The sequence below is a fragment of the Aythya marila genome, assembly GCF_965140915.1.
Source record: "Aythya marila genome assembly, chromosome: 7".
NCBI lineage: Eukaryota > Metazoa > Chordata > Aves > Anseriformes > Anatidae > Aythya > Aythya marila.
In genome coordinates, this window is record NC_139048.1 from 2,746,849 (window position 1) to 2,768,776 (window position 21,928).

General features: G+C 37.6%; 1 protein-coding gene across 2 annotated transcripts in view; it reads right to left on the minus strand.

Annotated features, from left to right (window-relative positions):
• DOCK1 (dedicator of cytokinesis 1) overlaps positions 1-21,928 on the minus strand; it is a 258,024-nt gene that overhangs the window by 29,515 nt on the left and 206,581 nt on the right. For both annotated transcript variants that reach the window (XM_082764404.1, XM_082764403.1), the window contains exons 39-46: positions 15,661-15,750; positions 13,075-13,179; positions 9,405-9,546; positions 9,178-9,256; positions 8,819-8,903; positions 7,127-7,213; positions 3,486-3,662; positions 2,377-2,460 (exon numbers count right to left, since the gene is read on the minus strand). In XM_082764404.1, the coding sequence (XP_082620530.1) occupies positions 2,377-2,460; positions 3,486-3,662; positions 7,127-7,213; positions 8,819-8,903; positions 9,178-9,256; positions 9,405-9,546; positions 13,075-13,179; positions 15,661-15,750 (849 nt within the window). The remainder of the gene's footprint in view (positions 1-2,376; positions 2,461-3,485; positions 3,663-7,126; positions 7,214-8,818; positions 8,904-9,177; positions 9,257-9,404; positions 9,547-13,074; positions 13,180-15,660; positions 15,751-21,928) is intronic.

Here is a 21,928-nt window from a genome sequence, read left to right on the forward strand (position 1 = left end):
ACAGCATCTATCCCATCAATCTTCATTTTTTGTCGATTCTAAAATTTTATAAAGTTGCTTTGCAACTTAATAATATTCCCTGATTTTTTCCCTTCCTTTTCCCTTCAATATCTTGATCTGCTTGGCCAAAAACTATGAAAAGGGTATATAAATTTGAATTATTAAACAGTTTAATATAAAATCCTTTTGTAATAATGATGTCTTAAAATATGACTATAAAACTTACCTTCTGTGTGCCACAATTCTTTTAGCTGTGTAATAGTAACCTAAGATTTTTATGTGACATAAGAGTTTTTTATGCTGTAAATATATTAGCTAAATGGTGAGTGACTAACATCATCAATGATTGATTTCATTATCTTTATGTTAAAATAAAAAGATAAGCTTGAAATGATATAGTTACATGGAAACTAATTTTTCTATGTGAAAAAGAACTAAAGCAAAAATGGACTTTGCTTTACTAGCAATATTTGTATGAAAAAACAATGGAAAGAAACAAACAATTATTTTAATTAAATCAGTCATGGGAATTATAAAAGGACAATGTCCTGAAGAACATGAATTCCAAAGCATGACTGAGACAAAGGTGAGGTAAGGGAATAGAAAAACTTAATTTAAATAGTCAGCTGATAATACAACTGTCAGACGATTTCATATATCCAGATTGATTTATAGAGCATAAAGAAAATCTCTGTGTGATTACAAAACACCAAGAACCACATTATTGAAAAATGAAAACTCATTTTTGCTTTCAATCACTGTCAAGTCATTGATGAATTCAAACCACTGCCTTAGTTTGGAAAGTTTCCATAACAACTCTCTCTCATTACATGAGCTCTCCACCCTGCTCCTGTCAAGTTATGATGTGTTCTGAAAACTGAAAAGATTTTAGAAAATGCTTAAGTCTTAGAATAAACTAAATAAATATAAAAAAACTATGTTAATTTATAATCACTGATTTCCATTCTGAAATGGCTACACCTTTCAGTGAAAAGAATTTTCAAATAATAATAATTTTTAAAAAAAGTTTATTTTGATCCCTTTATCTTTTTGGTTCTTATTTTCTTTGGAATTATGGGAAATTATGGGAAAAACAGATGGGAAATTATGAACTTACAACCACTGAATAATTAAACTATAATGTGATTAGCTGCAATATGTATTTTAAAATAGTATTACTATTTTAACACACACATCACCAAAGTGAATCTGTGCTGAGGAAAAGTGTGTCTGTAATTCATTTGAAGTAGCTCTATCAGAGGCAAAAGCAGAGAGCTGACATGAAGTCAGTCTTCTGGGATCAAATTACTTTCCACTATAGAGCTTAAAGCTCCTAAAATCTAATCTGCTGTAAAAGCTCACAGGAAAATGAGTAAGTAAATAAATATATATATATATTTTTCAAACCAAGAGTTTTTATTCAGTGATAGTTTTATGGCCTTCAGAGGATATTCTTTTAAAATTCTATATCTTTGATTCTGCTACCTCTAAAATTGAGTTCTATAGAAATGTAAATTATTCCTTTTATTATAAAAATAAAATTGAATATAAAAAGGCAATGATGCACTTTGTTCTTCTATGGGAAAAACATTTCCAGTCATATTTTTTTGTTAGTTATAACAAAAATATCTTGAGACCACTGGAAAATGTCCACCATATGACTTTGGAACAAAATTGGAATTGTTTCCTCTTTGTCCTGCAAAATATTCTTTGGTATATATATGTGCATTTCTTTATGCAAGAGGGTACTTGCTTTGTTTAAGTCATTGGAATCAAAATCTGGGTTCTGTTGACAGTTCTGGAAATATTATTCTGTGTAATCTTACATTCAAATGATTTCTGTTCTAATATGTCATAAAAATAGCAGGTAATTTCACCACATAATGTGGCATTTATGAATCATGAATATTTTTGTGCCGTGTTAAGTTCTACAGCAAATGAAGCAAAGGGTTAGCAAGGCCTAGATGAATTTACTAAATATTTTGCATTTAAGTTTTGTAACTTTCACATCTAATATTGTGTACTAGAAGGTGCTATACCGTATATATACAAATGGAAAACATGTTGTTTGAAGGAAGAAATGAATATGTGAAGAAATATTCTCTCAAAGCATGTAAGTAGGAGGATTCAGTGTTAAGTGTTCTACCTGAACGTTTGAGAAAATTTTCAAAAATCAGCCTTAGAAAGTTAAAACTCAAAACTAAATTGCCAATAAACCAACCAACATTATTACAAAATATTTTCAGTTTTGAGTAACGTGATCTTTACACTGTACTGCCGTAAAAAAACAAACAAACAAAAAACCAACCACTCGGAATTTTCTCAAAAGTGACACTAAACTGTCTTTTTAAGGCCAATCAGACTTAAAATTTTTACCTGCCAAGCTATCAGATCCTTCAGCTTTTCAATCTTGTCATGATCTTCTGGATGCTCGTGCATATATTTTTCATTAAAAAAAGCCTAGTCAAGAGAGAAATATGAACGGTTATTTCAGAACATGAACCAACATAGACTACCATGGAAGAATTACCTATAGCAAATATAAATGAACCAACCCAAAAGTTCTGGAAAATGGCAGTAATAGCTACAAACACCTCTCAGAGAAGATACATAATTTAATGATGTTTAAGATTAATACATAAACCCTTCACAATCAGTAAAGGGGTAGACGAGCACATGGATGTCAAGACCAAATTTTGTGCGCAATATCACAAAGGACTTGTGCTTGGCACATTCCTGAGTGTCTTTTTAGCAGTTCTCAGGACATAAGACATTTTGGTAGATTAAAAACGTGACAATTTCTGAAGGACAGAAATGGCTTGATCCAATGACTTGTCAATCAGCATATACCTTCATTATTTATTTTAGAAAATTCATGTTGCTTAAGTATGCTAGTTTAATATGATTAATATTCAAACATGAATATCAGATACAGTGTTTATAGTTTTCCAATATTAGTATCTTCTCACATATATCTTTAAAAGCTAATGTTGTAACATGCAGTTAAGATTATTTAGAAATATTGCAACTGACTGCTGTCTCAGAAAGTCTCTAGCACTTCATTAATCCTTAAAAAACTCATGCATTTGAAAGCAAAGGAGAAAATTGCAATCAGTTATTTGGTCACTGAAGTTCACTCAGAAATTCCTGCTTCGGGTCCGTGTCCAAGCGCATGAGAGCACACATTGGAAATGTCATCAATCTCAGTTTGTAATTCTAGCAAGCAAGCGCCTACCACATCCCTACATTAAGTACTTTTGCTGCTAAGCATATAATCTTTTACTTCAAATTTGAAAAGGCAAGAACTTATCCACAAATATCAGAAATACACGAAAAGGTAAGTTTTAAGCAACGTTTTACAAAGCATGCATTAGGGGACACTCACATAGTCTTATACACAAACACATACACACGTTCTGTAGCACTGAAGATGTTTGGAGGTTGCAAGAGGTGAATTACTGCAAGACAGTTAATTTTTATGTTACCTTCTCATAGTTTGTGAAACCTCCCATGACTGCAGGATCCACAATGCCATTAAGTAGCATAGAAAGAGGGTTAATGGGTAGATTTGGATCATTTAAATGCTGTTGAACCATATTATTGATCTTATCATTTGTTAGTTGCATGGTTTCTATTGCATTTTCCAGTGGACTAATTTCAACCTAAAATAGAAACAAAAGGATGTTTTAATTAAGGAACAGAGTTCTTAACCTGCCATGGAACTGGCTGTCCACCAAACCACCACGTTAAAAAAAAAAAAAATTAATTTCAGAACCAAAGATATTTTAACCAATAATTAACAGAAAGGGTGGTTTCAGGCACTTAGATGTTTGGCATCAATATACTGTGGTAACTGATAAAACAATCAGTACCTGTAGAGAAAGTTAAATGCATTTCACTATTGCAGTACATGTTACATCTCAGAAGCACAACAGAGCAAAATATTTAGCAAGGCTCTGACAAGAATCATGTGAGTTTTTTGGAGGATTACGGAGAACATTACAGATTATGGATCGGTGAGTTTTAGCAGTACAAAGAAGAATCCAGCTTAATGTAACAGTAAGAAAGAAATGATAACTTAATGTGGATTTTCTGATGGAAAATGTAATCCTAAGAAGCTCAAAAATCAGGAAGATATTTTTGCAGTGATTGTTTTGGTATATGTCCAAGGAAATGGAGTTTAATATTTTGAAGAGATGGCTTCTATGCTATTTGCTGTGATTTTTTTTTTCCATGATGTCCCATTTTCTTCTTCCAAACTTGGATAATTGAAGTCAGAAATCGACTATCTCCAACGATTATTTATGACCAGATACTGTGCCTTTCAGAATGACAGTTGCTCATACTGAGGAAAACAAAGTATTAGAACTTTTTAAATGTTGCTAAAATAGGCAGATTTAGTGAATGAGCTAAACAGAACTAATTAGCAAGCAACCCACAACATAGACATTCCTTACTGGAAGCCTTAAGTCATAGTCTACTTATATTAAAAAAAATTATGTGGTAGGAATAGAAAAGGAAGGTTAATTGAGGCCTACAAGGAAAAAGCAAGTGTATATTTGATTACAGACTAATTTACATAAATGCTACGTAAACAAAGAAGCTCTTCTACCTGGCTATCAGTTGCTTACCATGTTTCTGAGAACCACTTATAATCAAATCTCTTTAGTTGTTACTCTTACACCTGCCATCTGATTACAAGGGTGTTTTAATTAGCATTTTAAAAAGTCTGCCTGGCGAATTATTCTGGAAGGCAGGTAGCAAGCTGAATGCTTCTGCTGTGCTGCAGACCACAGCAGGCTGAGATATGCTCACAAGCTGACCACCTTTCAGAGCTTGCTACGAGTGCAGTTTTGACAGGGAAAATGACCATGTTCAACATTTCATTCTGCAAGAACTGTTGTGAACATCATACGCTAAATTTAGGATTCTGCCATTTTTATTAATGGGATTATAACTGTATAATTTGTTGATGAACCACTGCTTTTAAAGCTCTCGAATGTGTACAGAAATTAGCATTCACTGACACTTTTTAAACTTTTCTGTATGAGCAATCATGGCTCTCTTTCTCAGTCTCCTTTCTCTTCCTGTTCTTATTAATCCTCCCCTCTACTAAAAAGCAGAGTTGGAGTTCCCACCCTACTATTATATGCTACTGTACTTTGGACCCTGTTGAAAGCTATTAAACACATCTATTCTTGTAAACTATGAGCTTTGTGCTAAGTAGCTTTCTGGACACTACACAATCTATTTATGGCAAAGAAAAAAATAGTATAACATTGGTGTGTTGGAACATATTAAAAATTAAACATAAAAAAAATAGAGATTAGTGCTTGTGCTTTTTAAAACTCACTCAGTATAACTCAAAATCCAGTTTCTAATTCAGTGGCAGGCCTCAGCAATTTTTTTCCCTGCAACTCTTTGTGGCCAGCTAAACCAAATCAGATAGAGAATAACGAAGGCGTACAATGAATTCACTGAGAGATAATGAACACATTGATAAGGTTTAGGTACAAGTTCTCAGAAATCACTGAAAAACAACAGCAACAACAAATAGATTAAAGGAAATGATGTATGTTCCTATTGTTTATGTAACACAACACACCATATTTATTAAATTACTCAATTCACTCTTAGCACTGATATGATCTCACCTCTTCCTTTGAAGATATTCTGGTTCCATCAATAAAAGATGAATGCGCAAAGCTACTTAAATTCATTGCACTCACTTAAACATCAATAATATTTGTATCCGTAATCAAAATTTAGCATTACAGGCATGTTAACTTAGTGATCACGCTTCCAGCATTTTAGCTGACAGGAATCCTGAAGAAAGTCAATACCAATTTTGTAGTAACTACGCCAGAGCTGGGTCAAAAGTTATCCTTCGCTGTCTTCCCACATGTTATTAAGTTCCATTCTGGTATCATTTTCCAACTATGTGACTAACATAATCCTTACTTACAAAAAGCTTATAGAAAGCACTCTCTCAGGATTTATGCGCATTTCGATGACAAGCCCGGCGTTAAAGGTGCATGTATACAAATTGCTTGCATAAAGCAGCCTGTTAGGCTGTGCTCTCAACTTGTAAGGAGAAGCGACTTTCATCAGATTTGCCAGCTTTTATAAACAACACTTTTTGCAATGACGAAGATAAACACAATCTTCTCTATCAGGATTATACTGAAAATACAAAATTCATTAAAAATTCAATGTGTTTTATTCAGTTGCCTATTACTGTCAAACATCACATTCATATTCTGTTACTATAGATACCATAGTAATTTTCCGCATTACTTCTGTTCATCTAAATACAACTGTCCAACATAACCTCAATGGAGCAATGAAAAAGGTTTTAATTAATCATATGCAAATTGTTCTTTTCCTTTAAAAATACGCTTCACAAGAGAGAATTAAAAACTGCAGCAACAATGTTTTTATTGCTACTTAAAAATTACAGCTGCGTAAGAATAATTTAATCTTTAAGGCACTTAATGGATATGTCTTATCTAAACAGTCTAAATGGTAGAGCAGAGAAATGCCTATTTTTGAGTTACTTTGTGGGGTTGCTAGGGTATATTTTAGCTAACTATGGAAACGAAACAAAAACAATCTTTAATTGTGAATGATAAGTACAGAAGAAATGCAGACACACACAGTGCATTCGACTTATGGCATATTTTGAATAAATTACAAACAAAATACCAAAATTCTCATTTCCAAAATTCAATTTAGTTTCGTTTCCATGTAGTAGAGTTCTCGTAGAGCACCTCTTTTCCCTCTTCATTTAGGCACATGGCTGAAGCCACAGGCTTTAATGACTCACCTGCTGAAAGCTGGAACACTTTATAAAAGTACTTCAAGTACTTTAGCAGATTTTGCCCTAAAGGTCTGGAAGGTTCAGCATGTGTTTCCTTGTATCAGGAGTGGAAAAGTATTACTTTAGTCACCCTTAGTCAACAATCAGCATCCTCAGCAAGCAAGTTCCCCTTGTCTTAGCATGTCAGATACAGTCACATTGATTACTTGCTCACAGAAGCACGGTCATACAGAAATATAAACTCTCCCCGGCTGTATAAGAGCCCCATTCTTTTATGTAATCTCAATAAAGCCAAATTGATCTTACCATGAAAACTGATTTGACTTCAAACCACCTCAGAATCCCTGGTAATTTGTATGCTGTCACATAGATGGTTCTCTCAATCCACATATTCTGCAAATATAACACAAACCACTCTATCAGATTGATAGCTGTTATCTAAAGAAAGCCTTAAAACATCATCAGGCAAAGGAACTGCCATCTGACAGACATTATGAAGCCAGAGGAAAATTTCAGATGGAGTCTGCTTGAGGAGATGATGGAATAGCAGTGATTCAAATTTGTGGTTGCTTTGGCACTGTGACATTGATACTTGGTTTAGTAGAAAAAAAAACCAAACTGCTCTCTTAACAAAAGGAGAACATTATATTAAACATCTACCTGACCATATTGTCATTTTTCCTGCATCCCTTCCAAGGCGTTTGAGGACCATCCTCCATAAAACCACATCACCTTAGCAAGGAAAGCTCTTGCCCAGGAGGACAGTGGAGCAGAGGGACAGGTTCCTCGGACAGGCTGTGCCCTCCTTGTCCTGGGAGGTTTCAAGAACCACTGGGGTAAAGCCCTGAGCTGCTGGGGCTGATCCGGAGCTGGCCCTACATGGGACACTGTTGGACCCGAGCCCTCCCAACGTCCCCTCTGGTCCTGTAGGTCCCAACCTGAATTTGCAGTTCTGTGATCTCATCCAACCAAGCTGAAACCTTCAATGGCTTTACTGTAACATCTCCTCACTGGTTTTAAATGAAGGATATTTGATTTAACCTGTCTCCCTTCACATGTGTGCATTGGGTTCTTAACTGATGCCAGACATATTGTTACATGTGAGGCTTTTTAAAACTGGAATTGTTTATTCCATCTTCCATTAACATGAGAGGAGCTTTCAAAGTGAGTTTGATACACTTGAATTTTTATGACTACTCAAAATGTATTGTAAACTGTATTGTCAACACTCTGGTCTAGCATCATCTTTTTAGGAAAGGAGGGTTGCTTACTACTTAGCTAAACCCACACAGATGATGAAATTACCAATTTTTGATAAAGCAGCCAGCTAAAGAGGCTAGAGACATTGAAGGAGTCTCTGGATGAATCTTTAGTCTTAGTTGTAGGAAACCAAATGCTCAGCATTGAGTAGCACAAAAATTAGATTGGAGTCTGCTACTTACAGAAAGCGACATTCTTTGCTTAAAATAATAAATTTATGTATCACTTCTTAATTGCTGCTACTACTACTTTATTATTAACTGCATCGACTAGAACTGCGAATAAATTGGTGTCCATAAAAAAGGGGCAATCAAATTGATGTAGCCTGTTCTAAACATCTTGATGAATACAAGCTGTGCTCAAAGGGAGTTTTATTGACCATTAGATGGAAGACACAGTTTTGTAAAAAAATGCATGGCTGCAAAAAGATCGTTTTTAGAAGATGCCTGACTAGCATCTTCAGAACAAGACAAGTTTTGGCAAGAGACATCTATCTTTTCAGGTGTAACAATTTTGGACTTCTGTCTCAGAATAGTTTTTAACAAACTTACTACAGCTCTATTATTTTTCTTGGTTTAAAATAGAACATGATTTTTTTAAAACTATACTTCTATGAGAAATAATCGCATTTAAGCCTAGAACATGTATTTAAATAACCAAAACATAATGGATAGTTGAAATTATCAAAATGGATGGAAATAAACAAGCAAACTCCCCAAAGTATATGTATTTTTTTACCGCAAATTCATTGTCTGGGTTTTTCTCTCCTTTTCGAACAGGCCGTGAATACTCAAACCGTTGGACTTCATTCACCCTATAGAAACTGAAGAAAGGGAAAAGCACAATCAAAATCAAATGGTACCAATTTAGGAATTGCTGCTACACTACTAGAAAAAGACTTATGTGTAACTATAAAACACTGAATCACTGTTTTCCAGTGGGTTAGACAGAATCTATACTAATATTCAGAATAACCACGAGATGTCCTCCCATTTACTACACTCCTCGGCTATGTACATATTCATAATACAACAGGAAGAACTAGTTTAAGTGTTACAAAGGAGACTGATAAGCTTGGAAAGCTGACCAAAACTCACCTCACGATTTGTTCTGACACTGGTCTGTGAAATTTAGATGGTAAATCAAGCTTCGGCTTTACAGTAAAGCACTGGATATCTGAATTCAGGGGTTAAGAACTGAAAAGAGAATTTCCATTATGCACAAGAGGCATTTCAATGGGAACATGGGTAAAAGAACAAGGTGAGCAGCTCACACTGCCCACAGATAGTCCATCTGCAGGAGCTGCTGCACAACCCAAGGATACACTGGCCAGAGGAGTTCTTAATGTCGTCGCCTGGTGGAGATGTTGTTTTCATTTTTTCTGCATTTGGAAACTGAGTTAATAACCTTGCTTCAAAGTCTTCACGGCGTTCGTACTCCTTTCCCCGGTAAATGAAGACTTTGTTCTGGAAACAAATCGAGAGGAGAGATCCTTAGACCAGAGCTCCCAGTAATGAACCAGGATCTCAGAAGAGTTGACTCGAGCAATGGTTAGTGAGATACTTCACATTCCTAATATTAGGATATAATCAAGAGTTTACAGGTATTTTACACCAATTCAATAAAGCACAGATGTCTTCCCTTAACTTCAATTCAGTGCTGACACCCTTAAGCACGTTTACTTTTAGGCTTATGTATAAACCACGCTGAATTCAATGGGACCTAAAGACGTGGTTGCAAGGACCTATAAAATAAGTGCCCACTGAAAACATACAGAGACAAATTATGTCCATCAAATCCAAGATCTTCCTCTGTAATTCCTCTCACCCATCTTCCACAGTTAATGGGGGAATGGATGTAAACTACAGAATTAGGTTTTTTATAGGTAAACATTTATTACAAGACATTGATGCAAGCAAGGAAGAGTAGCAGAGGAAAACATAAACACAAAATAATGCCATTTTAGTAGCAAGATCCAAAATCCCCTTTTAAAAAGACCGAGGCAACCTAGACTTCACATTAGTCTATCAGATTAGTCTGTTAGCCTTAGTACAGTTGTCTGCACACAGAGTAATTTTAAAAGTATTGAATATATACAATATTTCTTTTAATAATAAAGAAAATTCAGATAGCCTTCATACATTCCATTTATGTACCGAACCAACACATTACGTTCTAAAGGAGGATGTAAAAGACAGCTTGCATATTGTTAACTGATCAAACACACTGAAGGGAGTCGTGGTATGAACATAACACATCTGAATATGCTTAACCTCATGATTCATTTCGGAATGAATGCTTGGGGAAAGAATTATTCAGCACTGACTCGGAGAAGGGTGTTACAACTGGGGGGAGAGAGCCAGAATAATTTACAATTGTCCAATAGGGCTTAGTTCTGCACCGCTGCCTTTTGCAACTCACAGTAGATCAAAGCACGCTCTCTCTGTCTAGAGAAGTGTATATATACCTGTAATTCACGGGGAAAATCACAATAGGAGAACAACCCTGTATTTTGAGCTGTCTCAGTCAGCAAGGCTCTTAATACGCAAATTTTCAGCGTTTTATTGCTCGTTTATCACACTGACCAATTCGCAAGCCTTTTGTGAAGGATGCTAAGTGTTTTCTTGCACTTACAAACCGATCGCTTGGTTGTGAAGAGAAAAAGCAGCTCAGTATTAATACAGCAGTGTAACGCTACTCTGCATTGCATCCCTCTGACTGCGGAGTTTAACACCGTGCTTCGACTGGAAAACTGCTCTCTGCAAATGTACACGTATCCTTGAGCTAGGGCCACACCACTGAAATGTACCCCAGATTGCTGGGTGTTGCCTGGGGCACACCAAATTTCCCTCACAGCCACAAGCCCCTCTGCAAAGTTATCCCCAACTTCATTGTACACTCATCACTCTGGAGACGCCTGTTGATGCAAGCCTTCCCTAGAGGAATATCATAAAGTATTGATTCAACCATTTTCTGCAGGTCAGTCAATCTTAACAGTGACTCCTTCTTCCCAGATAATGAATGCTTTTTGTCTGGTAAAACCCAAGAGATTAATAAACGTTTTTAAAATTTCTTATTAACGTTTTTCTTACTTAATGCACCACAAACATTTTTACTGCCTGACGCTTGATCAAAGATGCCACACGTACGTTACTCTGCGTGTACTCCCGACACCACAATAACTCTTGTTTTTTCCACATCACATCTCTTTAGCATCAGTCTTGACCCAAGACCCAGAGCAGCTCGCGCAGCATCGTGCCCGTGCGTCTGTCACTAGCATATGGCTGTGTCAGCTCGCAGAACGGCGCTGCAGGCGCTCCAGGGCAGCTCTGGCTGCTGATGAGCCTGCCACTTTCCTGGGAAAAGCTCAAAGTTGCTTTGGCAAAGGTTGCCCGGCTGGAATTTGGAGGCCAAGCAGTGGGCTAACACACAAGAGCTCATCTCCCAGTTTTGTTTGATGGTCTGCACACAATGGATGCTGAAAAATCAAGTCCTAGCCTGGCAGAATATGTCTGGGGTGGCTTTCTTTCATCTGCAAAGAATTGATAACTTGTGGCACATTGCAGGATGCACAAATGGTACAAGTATACCTGCATTACACCGAGCCAGGGCATGAAAAGCCACATGCTTTTGCAGCTTCTTGGGATGACTCAAGAATTTTTATGTCTTCACAAGATCTTTAGGTATTTTGTGGGAAAGGAGGCTTTTTCCAAACGATGACCTGATTACTCAAAGTAAATGTTTTACTTCTTGGGATTTTTGAAAGACTTTTCCTTCCCCGAATACTTTTTAAGCTTTGGTCTGGGTACCTGATGTTAAGATTTCTGTGAGGGAGAACCACTCTAAGAGAACTTTTTAATGAAATCATCCTGTACTTCTTCACTTTTAATACACCATACGTATGTATTTTACATGCACCTTTAATTCACCATGCTGACCACACGAAAGCTGACAAAACCAGCTTAATCACTATTCATTGGATTTATCTAGTGAGCCAGGCTTCAGCATAGGTTTGGGTTTGCTGCTGATATTTATTATGGCATCTTTGGAGTGAGTTGACATAGTTATAATTTGGAACTCATCTCTTCGACAGGCATTTATGGGAGGAAACCTTCCACCAGCCCCTGGCGTGAGACTACCTCTCTCTGTCTACCCTGGAGCATAAGTAACCTTTTTCTTCTGTTTCTTGAACTGCCTTAATCTACTGGAAGCATTCTGCAGGGGTTTGGAGACAGACTCTTTCCAAACTGAAAATCCTGAGCTCTTAAGATAGGTATGAGCAGCGAAGCGGCTAAATAGCTAATGTGTTATTTCCATGTCACGGACTGGCAAATGCCAGTGCCCAGATACTCATGACAGAGATGCAATTCAGATGTGTTAACTCCCTATCCTTATTTGAAAGCTAGTTCAACTCCATAACAATCCTGACATCAGTGGAAAAAAACTTAAAATGTTATTAGATTTGCGTCACCAGCACCAGCGAAGTGACGTGTGTTTTAAATTGACAAGGCTAATGAAAATTAATGATAAAAGACTGCATTTAAAGGTATCACGCACACACTTTTGATATCAAATTCATTTTTTGTGACTGTGCTGGAAAATGCACTCTCATGAAAACACAATCACATCTATTTGGCTTCTCTGCTGTATATATATACCCGTCAAGCAAAAATTTCTCTGTTTCTGGTGGTGCTGATTTTTACCCCAATTTATGGATTGGGTAATGTATCTTCATTACCAGTGATACAGACCCTTAAGACCTATACTGGGTATTGTGGAAGAAAAAGCTTCTTTACTAAAATTCTACGATTCCCTATTGGAAATTGAGAATGAAGAACTGATGATCGTTTTATTGAGCTAAAAAAAACAACCAACAACGTTAGGCAAACTGTAAATAACACACTGACATACACTAATCTACTGTCACCACAATAGAGTGAAATTTCCAAAGCAAGAAACCAGGCTACAGGCTGCGGAAAAAGGTGGACACTTACTCGTATGAATGTTGGAAATCCCTGGCCATAGTATCCAACAGCAAAATAATCTGGTTTTGGTCTTATCACTTTCACAATGTTTTCATAGAACTGGGCTTGCTTTCTCTGCAAAATAAACAGGAGGAATGTTAATGATCTAAACTTTAAGCAAATTGCCTATAAATCTTTTATATATAGCTCTGATGTAATGACATGAAAGTCTCACTTGCCCCCTTTTCTTCATTTTTTCTTAGCAGATAAAGATTAATATGTTGAGATACAAGCCCCCAGTGCTTTTAAGCTTATCTTGCTGTACCTCACTATTCCACAACTAATAATGAAATTTTGATGAAGGTCATCAAGGCAACCTGAATTTGTGGTTGCAACACTGCTGATGCTGAAACACTGGAATGGTGAAGTGCACGCTGCTAAAGCTAGTTCTTGATGGTGCTGACTTCTCAGTTTTCAGATGTTATATATCATTACATCTTTCTACTATTTCTTTTCCATATTTACAACTATTTATTTGCATATGGAAAGCACACGGTTGAGAATTGGAGAAAAATATAACTTTTGAAATAAACACATGCATGTCAGAGACCATCTGCTTTCCAAGTGGAATCCTTCTTTATCTCAAATGATGAAATAATAACAAATGTGCAGCATTAGACGATCTGTTCATTAACTTATTTTTAGTCTATTACTTTTCATAAGAGAATGAATTTGGATTTTCAGACAGGTTTTTTACTGCTCCCGTATGACAGATAACAGTAAATGGCAAGAAGACTACAAAGACCCAGATCTGCCATATACTTCTCAGTTCAGCTGTAGCAAAACTGTTTTGTCATTTGTGAATTGTCTTAGAATCTAATATTTAATATTGCTTGAACAAAAGAGACAATAGGGATAACAGAAGGAAACAAAAAATCCCTTTTAATTTTTATTGTGGAAAAAAAAAATCAAAACCACAAACCTTGCTTGCTAAGGTTATTCAGTAGCACCGGTAAAAAAAGCCTATCAGGTATGCAAGACGTGACTCATGCTGCAGCTTGAATTTTCATCTTTCCCTTACCAGGGATGAATTCCTAATAGATGACATTATTAAAAAAATAGCAGATAAATTCAGTTGTTTGACCTGAGAAGTGGGCAGTTCTGGATTTCCCCTAATACAAGAGGGGGAAACTTCATTTTGATAAGCAAACAGAACCATACCCAGTTTATATCACTGCTTCTCCTGCAATTATGTCCCTTAATGTAAGCTATGACATGGTTGCTCTGGGAGAGAAATGGCAAAAGTCATGTAACTCAGTGTTTTTGACCACCAGCTACAAGGTACGAAGTGCAAATTCAAACTTTTGATGCAAAAAAAGGATGAAGTAAGATAAAGTAAAGTGAGGGCACCTTCGTGGCAAAAGCTGTTCATGTTCCTGTGCGCAAGCATAAAGGAAGGAAACAGAGAATTAAAAACGAGGGTGTCAGAGTATTATCTACTGGTGAATGATTGTACTTGATGCAAGAGAATCATTTTTAGCTCAGGAGCAATCTCTACCTTTGATATTATGCAGAATATTCTCTGTTGAATACAGCACCACAGACAGCAGCGCAGGCAGCAGGCCGAGGAAGACCTCCTTGCCTATAACAGTGCCTAAGAAATGCTCTCTAGTTATATCCTTTAGCCCCTGGAGTAAAAAGCAATGTGGAAACAGGCTCCAGATCTGCTAGGCAGACAACTACAATCAGCTTGGCACTAAAAATAGTTAAAAAGGCTCAGAAACACAGAAAAATGGGAAACAAATTCAGCTCTGGAGAGCTCTGGGCAGAATGATGGACTGCTCAAAAGCAAAAAACACGTAAAGGACTGAAGCAACCATAAAATTAAGAAGAGTGGTTTTTGGCTTCACTCTTTTGTCCCCAGGAGATGCTCCTGTGGAGATGGCTCCTAGCCAGTCTCAAACTGAGGGCTGGTGTCAGCAGAGAGAGAGGGTGCAACGGCACCTTAGGCAGACTGGGATAAAACCAAAACATAATTAAAAGAAATTAAGGACAGTGTACTCTGCTGAGTGCAAAGGAAAAATGTAACAAAAATCTGAAAATCAAGAATTTTCTGAACCTAACTGGAAAGGTCTACCAACTCCTGTGAAAATGGCTGAGAAGTCAGGAGGGAAAGTGACAGCTGCCATTTATCTTGTTGGAGAAGAGCATGAGAAAAATGGTGCAGGCATAATGAATGGGTAGTGTCAAGGCAAAAATAACTGACTCTAGACATGAATGCTTGTGGATTATTCATACCTAAAAAAGGAACGTGGATGTGGAAAGACACTTGAACTAGAAAGGAATTTTTTTTTCATGTTCCTATTTATATTTAAATTCCAAATTTCCTTTTATACTCCAGATAAATCAGCTTAACATGACCGCAACATTTCTTTCAGATAAAAATTAATAATAAAAGCCTTTTTCAGGCCAGTAGTAGCCAGATAATCAACATTTGTCTAAAAAAGCCAAAGCAGGCATCTATTTTGGCATTTGACAAGAAAGATTTTCAATATTACTTTAAATACTTAAAAAATATATTCTGGAAAATATGTCTATGTTATTTAACAAACCTACCAGCAGTTCACTGAGTTGTTCATAATCAAACATTTCATTTTCGTACTGTTCTGCAAGTTCTTTACCCAAGGCAATGGCCTCTTCCCACATCTGTCGAAAAAAAAATCACAGAACAACGAAGAACCTGAATTACATACCTTGGTTAAACAACGAAATTGGGATAAAATAAATCTTAATAAAAGACAACACAATGCATTGTGTCACATGCTCGAAAACACTGCATCAGATGTGCCAAATAGCTGTGACAGCATTACCCATATGTCTCTCTTTAATGCAAATCAAGTAAAATGTTCCTATCACTTCAGAAATAAAATGATTCCTGCTAGCCCAACTAGATACCCAGTAATGTGCAAACACGGCCTGCCCACAAAGCCACCCAGAACCTCGGGCTTCTTATAAATGTTGTTGGTTGATTATAGTTCATAATCACCTCTTTCTCTCCCTCTAATATCTATAATCTATATTAGACAGGACAGGCAATTTGCAGATATTGCTTTGAACAATTATTCACCATATTTCCATTGGTTCTTTTCCTTCCCTTATTCTTCAACCATGAAATTCAGCAACCGCCTCAACTGACCCAAACTAATTTAACAATATCCTTCAGCTCTTCAGAAGCCAACAATCTCAATGAGCAGTAGCAAGAATGCTTTTAAATGTGTATTTTTAATTTTTTCTACTGTAAATGTAAAGAACCACTCAACCCAAAATGCTTAAATTAGCACACCAGGACACCTAAGATCAAACCTGATAATCTGCCTCTGCTGTTGAAATTTGGCTGGCACTGCTGACCTTACTTTATAAAAAAAAAAAAAAAAAAAAAGGGAGTTGGAACGAGTCATAAATCAATTTGCTCCATATTAGCCTTTGTCTTAACTTACATCCCTGTCCACATCACCTATTCTCCTCTCAGCACCAGGCCACACGTTCCTTGCCCTGGTGAAATATGGAAACAGCCGCAGCTCCAAAGTGCAGTAGGATGAAAGAGGATTGAGCAAAAGGGCTGAAATGTTTCCTTCCCGTTGCTCCCAAAGACATCTGCCGCACAGGGAGGAAGAGTTTCAGATGGAGCCCCACAACCCAGCGATGATGGGAGCTGGGTGCTGGGGACAGAGGAGGGACATGGCACTGCTGGGGAAACTTTCACACGGGACACACTCCTGCACCTGTCCTGTCTGCTTTAACTCACTGCACCAAGGACAAACAGCTTACCCCACAAAACCACTGCAAACCAAATACCCCCAAAACACGCGGATGGGAGAAATCCTCCCATCAAAGCCCCAAATAAACACTGGTGAATTTTGTTTCTTTGTCTTCTGATTTGCAAGCCAAAATTGCATTTATTAGTGTTTCAGGAAGCTTTAAAAACTTTCAGGAAAATGCTTTAGTTCTGTAGATGCTGAGACTTTAAAACCAGGAGCAAACCCTTACAAACGGACAAGATGCACAGAGTTACTGCGCACTGCCAGCACCACCTGCTGCGTGTTGGCTCAGGTGTCCACAGCTCCTCCTGGCTTTGTGGCACAAACCCCAGACTGAGAGCTACAGTATATGTATATATATATTTATTTTTCCCCCTAGGAAGTGGCAATTTGGAGACCAGGCAGGCTGCACACTCAGCAAGTCTTCCACCAGGAGCAACAGGCCGCTGCTGCAAAGGCAAGACATGGAGCAGGCCCCAGCTGTTTGCTCTTTCTTCCTCCCTACCCCTCGCTGGAAAATAAGGAGCCTGCTCTCAAAGGGAGGCATCTGTCCTGCAAACCAGAGGACGGACTGAAAACCTGCCCCGGCAGAATAAGAGAGTGAAGGGATGGAAAGCGGCAGCCCAAAGAGCTGCTGACAGCAGAGATGAGGAGCCTCAAAGAAAAGCTCTGTGTAGTAACAGGAACAACAGGTATGGGACGTGGCAGGCTCTCAAAGCAGGGGAGAAATATGGGCTAGACTCCTCACAAGAAGCTGCTGGTATGTCTGGAAAGAAGGTTTTGAATCCTAAAGAGAAAAAAAGACAGACACCTTCCGTCAAATGGGATGCTGGGGCAAGCAGGGTCTGAGAGGTGATAAACTTGGCCTTGTGATTCACACAATATTTAACCCCTTCTCTGACTTTTTTCTCATTTCTACAGCAACATTCACAATATTGTTTATCTAAGGGAGAGGACTAGAATAAGCACGGGTTAATTAATGTTTGTAAAGTGCCTTGAAGAGGAAAACCACATTGGAATGACTGATTACGATCACCATAACGAGGGACCCACATCTGCAGGAAATCATGAGGCAGTTCCTACACTCTGCAACACAAGTTTTGCGAATGGCAAGCACACGATGTTTTTATCCCCGCTATGTATCTAATGCAGAATGATGATACAGAGTGTATTTTTATCTCTAAACAAAAATTACCATGAGCTAAATAGTACAGGCATATTTACAGACAATGGAGTGAGTGTGCTCTCATGTACTAGGCTGGGCTAATTTTGACTCCAAGGAGCAACATACTCCTGATTTATAGAAACTAAACAAATATTTGGTTGGTAGGTAAGTCAGCAAGTGAAACCTTTCAAAACCACTTAACCTTTCTTCATTTTGAATGCTGTCTTCTTAACTTCAGTCATCCGTAGCTACTTCTGCACATTTTCACTTCAAAGAAAACAGCATTACTGTCATTCTCCTTGCCTTGGTTCTCTGCTTGCTCCAGATTCAACCAGCCACTCTCCAAAACTGAAGCACTTCTACTCTATTTCCTATTGTGAAAATATTTATAGACCATCTCAGGCAAACAGCTTTGTAGCTGAACGAGATTTGAAGTAAATGGAAATCTAAATAATTTTAGATTTACATGAGCATTGTAAACAAACTCATTCAGTTCTTCTAATGAATCCTGAATAAGCACAGACCTTGCAACGCATTTCCAAAGCACATTTGGCAACTGAAAGCCTTGCTTTGGTCCTAATGCTGCATGGAAAACTAATTGCACCTATCTTATTTTTGTCTTTTTTTTTTTTTTTCCCCCCAATCCTTGTCAGACAAGTCTGCAGCCACTCCAGAGAAGGGGCTGTGTTTCTATGGCACTTACCAGGAAGCGCCTCCGCAGCCCCATCACACCCCTCTGAGTCTGTATTACTGAATACAAACATGAGAAATGAGTTTCATAAATGGCACAGACCCGAGAGCCTAAAAAATGAATCCTTAAATTAATTATGATATAGTTTATCTCCAACATATGTGCAGTAGTCCCACAGTCCTCGCGTTCTTCCATTTTAATAACCACTTCCTTACGTGTAAGCAGAGATGAATAGGAATAAAATGGGCATTATGAACAACATTTGTTTCTGACTTAAACTACTGGAATTACTCAAAAAAATCTTTAAAAGTTAGTTTACTATTTATACTACACTTCTTTTGTCACATTACTTTAATGGAATACTTTCTGGGATAGCTAAGAGGTAAACGCACTCTCTTTCTATTCTACAGCAGATGCGTGGTAAAACTGCCCAGCTTTGGGAAAAGATTCTTTCAGGTTTTGCCAGTGTCTGAACTGGCACCCCTCCAGCCACGTAATTTGTCTTAGTGAACAGGACTTACTTTTTGTTGCTCCTGCCTCTTAAAAACCCCACTCTCTTCCTGCATCTCTATTCTGAAATCCAATTGTCCAGCTCAATCCACCGAAGGAATGGCAAGGAGTTGTATTATAAGACTCAATTTGTAAAATGTCAAGTGTCCTGAACTCCTGAGGTCCATGAGTCAATTAACCACTGGCTTTTCTCCCCATTGTTTGCGCAGCTGGACTACAATACCTGCAATGTGGCTGAAAATAAAACTAAATCCAGTATTTTTCTCAACGTCACAGCAGCAGCAGGAACTGTGCATTTAAAACACCCTCTGAAAAAATTCTGTTTTGTACAGAGCAAATTTATTCAGGTGAGGGCAGCATGGCTGTAGCAAAGGATTCTGATAAATGAAAACTATACTCCTGAAGGTCAGTAACTCCCCATCTGCTGCCTCACAGATTTCCTGCATTGGAAGTTTTCCCAGCTTTGCCCAGGACATGGCAGGTCTTCTGGAGGAATGAGCTGTGCAGGGAGCTACTACACAGGATTTGTATGATGTGCAACTCATTAATGCAAGAAACAGTTTCTCTGGATAGTGTACCAAAGAGAGAGGTTTACAGTAGTGGAAGGAAAATACTTCTTTTATACTAAAGGTGTACAAAAAATGTGCATAGCCTAAATTAAGTTGCGCAGACACATGTTGCAAATTTTTATGGGAAAGACTTTGAGGATTCAAGAGGAGATCTTCTTTTGGGAGAACTAGCAATTTAATTTATTTTTGAAGTGCAGATTGTTTGTTGTCCAGCATCCAATTTAGATTTTGAGGTTCTGTAACAGCAGCAAAGGAGGATCTTAGTACACTTCTTAGCTCCTGCTGAGCTAACCGTCAATAAAAATGAAATAGTCTAGTATATTATCATGCAATATTCTCAAGTATGAGGGATGTTCCCAACACTGTTTATATTTTAGATGGCATGAAGTAACCATCAAGAAGGCTTAACATTTTAAATAAGGTATTAAAACAGCATTTCTCCACTCCTAGTGCAGCATTCAACAGGTGTAAGATATACCCATTCTGGTGACTCTTTGAACAACTTTGCTCTGAACAACTTTGTTCTGAAGCCTGCTCCTTTCCTTCACAGGTTTCTGTAAGGGTTTACCATCTGAAATGGGTACAAGCTGGACACAAGCCTCACACTGATTTTTGGCAAAGAGGTGAATTTCACTGCTATCCTGTTAGATGGAAAAAAGGCATTCATTGCCATCCTACGAACTGGAAAAAGACATTTAAAGGCAAAGCATTGCACTTACTTGGACGTTTCAAATACTTTGTGTTTTCTGGCTCCCGTAAAACAGCAAAAGTGTTTTTTGTTGTTGTTTTTTTTTTTTTGTTTGTTTGTTTGTTTGTTTTTTGTTTTTTTTTTTTTTGAGGTGGTAAGGGGGCAGGAAGGGTGGAGGAGTGGAAATGAGTGTGAGCAGTGTGCATTTATTTATTTTTTTTCTCTACAGGACCAACGCTTTCAATTTATGAAGGAGCAGTAGAAAACATTTACTGATTTATAGACTGCGGCATCCACTGGCAAACCTGAAACACGTTGCAGTTCGTAGATTTTGCCGTGCAGGGATAAGCAAGCTGCTGCTTCCTTTATGGCTACAGAGACCATATAAGCCTGTTTAAAAATGAAATCTTATCTTTGTCAACGACAACGGAGCATTTCTTGGCATCAGAAGTACATTAGCATTGACTAACATCAACCACTCCACACAGAAAAAAAGTCACCCCTTTTCCTCTTCTCTTTATTACTGCCTCTATTTCTCCTTCTCACTGTGATATACTCTAGCCTAGCAATTTTCAGCAAAGTCCCTGGATTAAGGGCTTTATTGAAAATTACAAGACTTCAGGAAAACACAGAAAGAGCAAACACTTCAGAGCAGTTCAAAGGATAGGTTAGACCACCGTGATAAGAGTGAAGATAAAGCTTTTAAGGGCAAAAGCCAAGAGAGATGAAAATGAGACTGGAAAGTGCAAAACAGTAAAGGAGAATAAACCAGCAGAGAGGAAAAAATATATACATGTCCTAGGAAAACCCAGAAGTAGCAACTTTTACTTTTGGAAAGAAGGGGCTTGGTAAAATAATGACGGGTATTACTGATAAGGAATCAGATCCAAGAAGTTGAAGAACAGAAACTGTACCTGACAGCATTAATCACTAGAAGTTAAGGGTATACTGAATCTTTATAGAAGACTGTGTTCAAGACCAAAAGTCAAAGTAAAATAAGAAAGCAAGCATGCTAATCTATTAAAAAACAGAAATCAAAATGAGCGCTCTGACAAGGGTCTCAAACCACAAATAACAGGGATACTTATGGCGAAGGCTAGTATTTTGTCCTCAGACAAATGGCATTCAGTGCAAGCCCCAATTCAGCCCTATTAAATTGCAAATTTCTCAGGCACTTCTGGTCTAGAAGTGGTACGTTTCTGTGTCTGGTGAATACAGAAGATTACGCCTTCCTCTGAATTCACCTCACCCTGCATGCTAATACTTAAGGAGCAAGTTTCATGGGTGTTCTGCACTCGAGAAGTGCCTCGAGCTTTCCTCTTGGGAAATTACCCTGGTAAGAGAATGATTGTTGATCTTGATTGTTGAGAGGCTGAACTATACATCAGCCTTTCCAAAATACTGCCGAATTTTTAAGACCAAGCATTGCCTTTTGAGAAATCC